The 5,443-nt window shown below is 56.9% G+C and overlaps 1 protein-coding gene across 1 annotated transcript; it reads left to right on the forward strand.

Annotated features, from left to right (window-relative positions):
• Positions 1-262: 262 nt before the first annotated feature.
• Positions 263-5,099, forward strand: LOC104864465 (vomeronasal secretory protein 2). The gene is made up of 6 exons (XM_010627435.1): positions 263-435; positions 1,860-1,993; positions 3,190-3,260; positions 3,344-3,451; positions 4,650-4,751; positions 4,903-5,099. The coding sequence occupies exons 1-6, from the start codon at positions 346-348 to the stop codon at positions 4,929-4,931; spliced, it is 534 nt and encodes a 177-aa protein (XP_010625737.1). The 5' UTR covers positions 263-345; the 3' UTR covers positions 4,932-5,099.
• Positions 5,100-5,443: the final 344 nt, after the last annotated feature.

Here is a 5,443-nt window from a genome sequence, read left to right on the forward strand (position 1 = left end):
GACTGGGGCTGAGCCAGGCTCCTGGGGCTGGGACACAGCACAAGGAGCTGTTGTTGTCATCACCGTCCTGGCTGCAGACGCCAGAGGCGGGCACATCCCACTCCGGTGCCACCCTCCCCAGGACGACGCTTCCTCGGAACGTGTCCAAGGACAGTCCGATGGCTAATTACGCAGATCACCTCCGTCCTTTCACCAGGTCCAATCAAAGCAAGGCAACCGCCCTGCAGAGCAGATGGGGGAGACTGCGCAGGGGAGGGAGGGCAGGGTCCTCTAGAGCCACCCGGTGTCGATAAAAGGGCAGCGCAGCGGGGAGGCCGGCTGGGAGCGCAGAGCTGACCTGGGACCATGCCGCTGCTCCTGCTGGCCGTGGCACTGAGCCTTTTCTGTGCAGTGCCGGCCGCCTTGCCTCCGCTGGCTCCTGCTCGTGCTGAGGAGGTGAATCCCTGGGGAGGGCTGGGGTGAGATCTGGGGTTCCAAGGTCAGGATCTAGTCCCGGTGAGAGTTTCATACCCTTTGGTCAGAGCCCTAGCGGAGGTTGGCAGGATGCCCTTGGGTCTGCTTGACTATGGAGTGGGTCCAAGCAGTCCCAAGGGAGAGTGCCCCGTGGTCCTGCCTCCCCGAGGGTGCACAGCGGCTGAGCAGTGGCTTAGTGAGGCCGCCCCAGTTGCTCATGCACTGGGTGTCACCGTCCCTGTGACGCAGGGGTCTGCCTCTTCACTCCACCTGCTGTGAGCTCCAGAGAAGCTTCGTCCCGCCACCACCATGGATTCATTCAGCATTTCCATTTCCAAGAGAAAAGCTCGCACATGAGTGTCTTTACAAGCCCAAGGATTTTCCCCAGAGTTTTAAACTGTTATCTCTGGCCCGGGTGGGTTTTAGGACAAGATTTGAGCCCCTGGAGAAGATGCCACGTAAAGCCAGGACCTGGGGCTGAAGGACAAAAATGGAGTTTCCCATATCTGATGGCCTGGTCTCAAACAGGTCTGGGGGTCAAGGCCATTTTCCAGGCACCCCAGCTCCATCTAGCAGCAAGTCCGGCTCCTGGCCCAGCCATCCTGACCCCAGGGCCCCCCCACAGGGACAGGCAGCTGGCCTCTTCTCTCTCGGGGTGCTGGCCGGCTGCTGACCATGCCATGTTCCCCTCTCTGCTCTTCCCACACCGACGCCTGGCCTGGCTCCTCCCTCACCCTTGTGCCCAGGGCCCTTCTTCCCGAGACCTGCCGGGCCTCATCCACACCCCCAAGGCCCTGGGTATAGGCAGTGAATGGTCGACGGGAACGGCATGTGAGGTCCGCGTGGAGTCATGTATGTAAGGGCTCTGACTGTCACATTCAGTGACATTTGTCCCTCAGATCCGGAAGAACACCAATGAGCCCAATTTCTAGAGGACTCGGGTACTGGCAGGGGACGGAGGCGTAGACCAGAGCCTGTGAGCTGGTCGCGGCCCAGCAGCAGTGATCGTCTTGCCTTGCTGTCCATTGTGCCTGGTCACCCCTCATCTGCTGTCTTCCTCTCTCACTCCCTTACAGATGAGGGCGTCTCCTGGTCCTTTGGGCAACTTTTCCCATTTGCCCCTTGGAGGTCTGCGCAGGGCCTTGGCCAGAGCCACACCCAGGAAGTGTGTCATCTAGGAAGGCCCCTGTCCTGGCCCTCCTGGCCCAGCCTCCTGCTGACAGAGAGGGGTCATGTTGCGGCCAGGACCTCTCCCGCTCCTCCAATGTTGCAGGCCCTGAAGCCTTCACTGAGGCCCTAAGCCAAGGCCCCTCCCACCTCTGTTCTCTCTTTGGCTCCAGCCTGGATCCCCTGTCATGGCTCCCCTTGCCCTGCATCCTGCTCAGGGATGACTTTTTCCTCTCCAGCTTTTAGGAACCTGGTACATGATACGCTGGGCAGGAGACCTGCCTATTCCTGATGAGACGAGGAACCACCCAATGCCTCCCATGAAGTTGCGCAAAAACAGTCAAAATAAGCTGGAGCTCAGGATGAACCTCATGTGAGTACCCTGTACCCGGGCTCCCCTCTCTGCTCTGAGCATGGGGCCTCCTCGTATGAACTCATTCTGTCCTCTACGTGGAGTAAGTCCTCCTCTTTCTGTATCCTGGCAATGTGCCAGGCGGCCTCTGTAGCTACAGGGGCAGAGCTCACACTGACGCCGAGCTGGGCGCATGGGGCTGTGCTGCCCACCTGCTACGATCTGTGCGGGCGCTCGCTGTGTGGCCTTGACTTTGCCTCACAGCTCTCTTCGCTCCTAGAGAAGCCTTGCCCCAGCACTGCGCTCATTTTTATGCGCAGACAGCCCTCTGGGGTCCTTCGGGATTCTTCAGGTTCAGCAGGTTCCCTCATCTGTAAGGAGCCCAGCCTGGAGCAAGGATAGACTCAGGGCCTTGTCATCTGAGAAAGCCATTTGGAGGAACATCTGGACACCCAGGGCCGACCTGGCCTCCTAGGTAGGAAAAGCCCAGGTATGAGCCAGGGCCCAGGCTGGCCTGGACTCAGTGTGGAGCGGCCATCGGCTCCACACCTGCCCAGCTTCTCCCCAGTTTGTGTCCACTGCAGAGGGAATATGGAGCCATGGGGGCTGTGGTCTGTTACCGCAGAGGACATCTAGCTGCTATGCTGGCACAGGCACGTTGTCCCAGCTACCCAGGAGACCAAGGCAGGGGGATCACAAGTTTGAAGTCAGCCTGGGCAACTTAGTGATTCACTTTCTCTAAAAAAAAAACCAAAATAATAAGTGAAATGGATGGATGGATAAATAGGTAGGCAGAAGACAGGCTGGGGAAGTCGCTCAATAGTGGAGTACCCCTGACTTACATTTCTAATACTGTAAAAAAGCAAGTGCTAGCCATGAGTTCCCGAGCCTTGTCCTCTAGACTAGGACAGAAGTCTCCAGAGGCTCTTAGAAACCCCAGGCTGGGCTACCCGGCGTCTTTCTTGGGCTTGAGTTTGCTGGGTGCCAGACCCTGACCAGCCACAGCTGTTTAAGGAGCCTCATGTGCCAGTAAAATGTGACATCCAGTTTCCGTTATTCCTTGGCAGCCTCAGGCTCCAGGGCCCTGGGAACTTGAAGGCGGGACCTCCAGATGTGCTGGCCACACAGTTGAATCACCCTGGCTCATGGCAGAGAGAAGTGAAGAGGGGCTGGGCAGGTTTCAGCCTCGGGAACCACGTTTATGTCCTGTGTTCCAGGAAACCCATTGGATGCATTGAGTTCAAGCTGCCCCTGGATGTAGGAGATGAACCTGGCACCTTTATAACCCGTAAGCATGCGGTTGGGAATTCTTTTTTTCAGGAGAATCCTCATAAAGAGACCCGACGTTCACTCAGTCTGTGTCACCTGCAGGATGGAAACATACCATCTATGTCTACTTCCTGCCAGGGAAGAATCACGGCATCACCTACTTCAGGGGCTACATGAACTACATGTATTACCAGATGATGATGCTCATGGGTGAGTCCAGCCTTTCCTGAGTTTGTGAGACTCTGTGGGCTAGGCACGGAGAAGAGTGCCATCTTCTCAGCCAGCACAGAGCAGTTCCCACCCAGGGAGCCCTTGCTGAGCTTCCCAGACTCGTGCAGGGAGAGGGATGTACGCGCTCTGGGAAGTGCTCACGGGACCAATGCTGGTGCCGGAAGCCCATGGCCCCTCAGGCCCCACTAGGCCTGGCCCCTTCCTCTCCTCCTCGGTGACCTCTTGGCATGATCCTACTCTGACCAAAGCACTCGGTCTGGGCTCCTTTGCTCCCAGAGACGTGGAGCAACGATGTCTGGAGACACGGCTGCTGTCATGACAGAAGCAGCAGAGTCCTGTCACTCAGGGGGCAGAGGCCAGAGCTCTGCTCCAAACCTTCTGTGTGCTGGACCCAGCCTAGAGAGTAGCCACCCCAAAGGTCAGCAGATCCCTGTCGAGCCTCGTCTCCCTCCTGAGACTCGCAGCTCTTCCCACACTCTCTAACCCCTGCCAGAGAGCTGCAGTGTTCCTGCTCCGAGGATCCTTCCGGCCGTGGAGCCCCTGTCAATCTTGTGCAGCCTTCCTTGTCCATCTTCCCGTCCCTCCCCACCACATCCGGCCACCCCTGCCTCCGACCCACTGGGGACTCTGGCCTTGGTGGTCCTAGGAGCACCGTGCAGGGGTCTGGGATGGAGCCGGAAGAGGCAACAGAAACCCCCACTTCCCACACACTGTTCTGAGACAGATTCCAGGGCTGTGGAGGTGGGGCAGAGGTGCTGGAAGAGCTGGGGGATGCAGAGGACCCTGGACGAGATCCGATGGGTGGGGAACGTTTCTATGGGCCAGGCTGGAGATAGGGACTTGCTCAAGGGGCTGGGAGGCTGATTCGGTAAGAAGAGCACAGATATGTGCACCCCTCTTTTTTCCACTTTATTCTCCCTCAGGTCCCTCACAGTGGAGTTGGGGCAGGGCACCTCCAGGCCCACAGTGCATGTGCAGGCAGTTTTGCCTCTGTCCCCTGCTCACAGGGCCCGGGCTGCTGAGATCCATTTGTTGTGAAGCCTTCAGATTGTCCTGGCGGAGTGTGGAGGCCCCGGGGAGCTGTGAGCAGCCAGCCCGGAGTGAGGGGCCCCTCCTCACACCCACACGGACATGGGCATCCGGTTTCCTCTACCCACTTTACTCATCTTACCCGCAGCCCACACTCTGGATGAAGACCAGGAGGCCATAGCGGTCTTTCAGGAGTTTGTGGACAGCAAGAATCTGAAAATAAAAGAACTCATTAACCCTCCTCGGGCCGGTAATGAGAGGGGATTTTTCCTGATGTCCTTTTCCCTTTCATTCATGATTTCCGTTATCCCTGAGCTTGCCCTTCAGCTTTTCTTTTCTTGAGTCAAATGGTGACTACACAAACACTCCTCCTTACCCTTTATCTCCTTCTGGGTCTACAGATGCCTGTAAATTGTCCAGAGAGATTTAGTACAAGGAAGGAGAGACAGACACGGCCTAGAAACGAGGAGCTGGGACCCTGCTGCCCTTCACCTCCCAAGGGCAGAACTCCGAACGAACTGCAAGAGAGAACAGGGCCCAGCACACACATCTCCCCAAACTTCTGCTGTCAATAAAGATGGTCAACTTCTGCTGCTCATATGTCTACTGGGCTTAGATTTTTTTTTTTTTTTTTTTGTATGGGGATGGAACTCCGTGTCTCATGCATACTGGGCACATGTTTTACCACAGAGCTGCTTCTCCGGCCCATCTGATTTCATTTTGAGATGAGATGCCCCTAAGTTTCCCAGGTTGGCCTCAAACTCAATCTTCCAAGTAGCTGAGATTACAGGCATGTGTCAACATACCTGCCCTGGGTTTTGTTTTAGCAGGAGTGGCCAGAGGCTCAGACATGACCCTGAGGATCAGGAGGGAGGGAATTTCCATCACATTACAGTTCTCTGTGCACAGCTGATTGCCACACCCTCAGGGCCACTGGTAGAG

The sequence above is a fragment of the Fukomys damarensis genome, unplaced genomic scaffold (genome assembly GCF_012274545.1).
Source record: "Fukomys damarensis isolate Sample0158 unplaced genomic scaffold, DMR_v1.0_HiC HiC_scaffold_36, whole genome shotgun sequence".
Taxonomy (NCBI): Eukaryota; Metazoa; Chordata; class Mammalia; order Rodentia; family Bathyergidae; genus Fukomys; species Fukomys damarensis.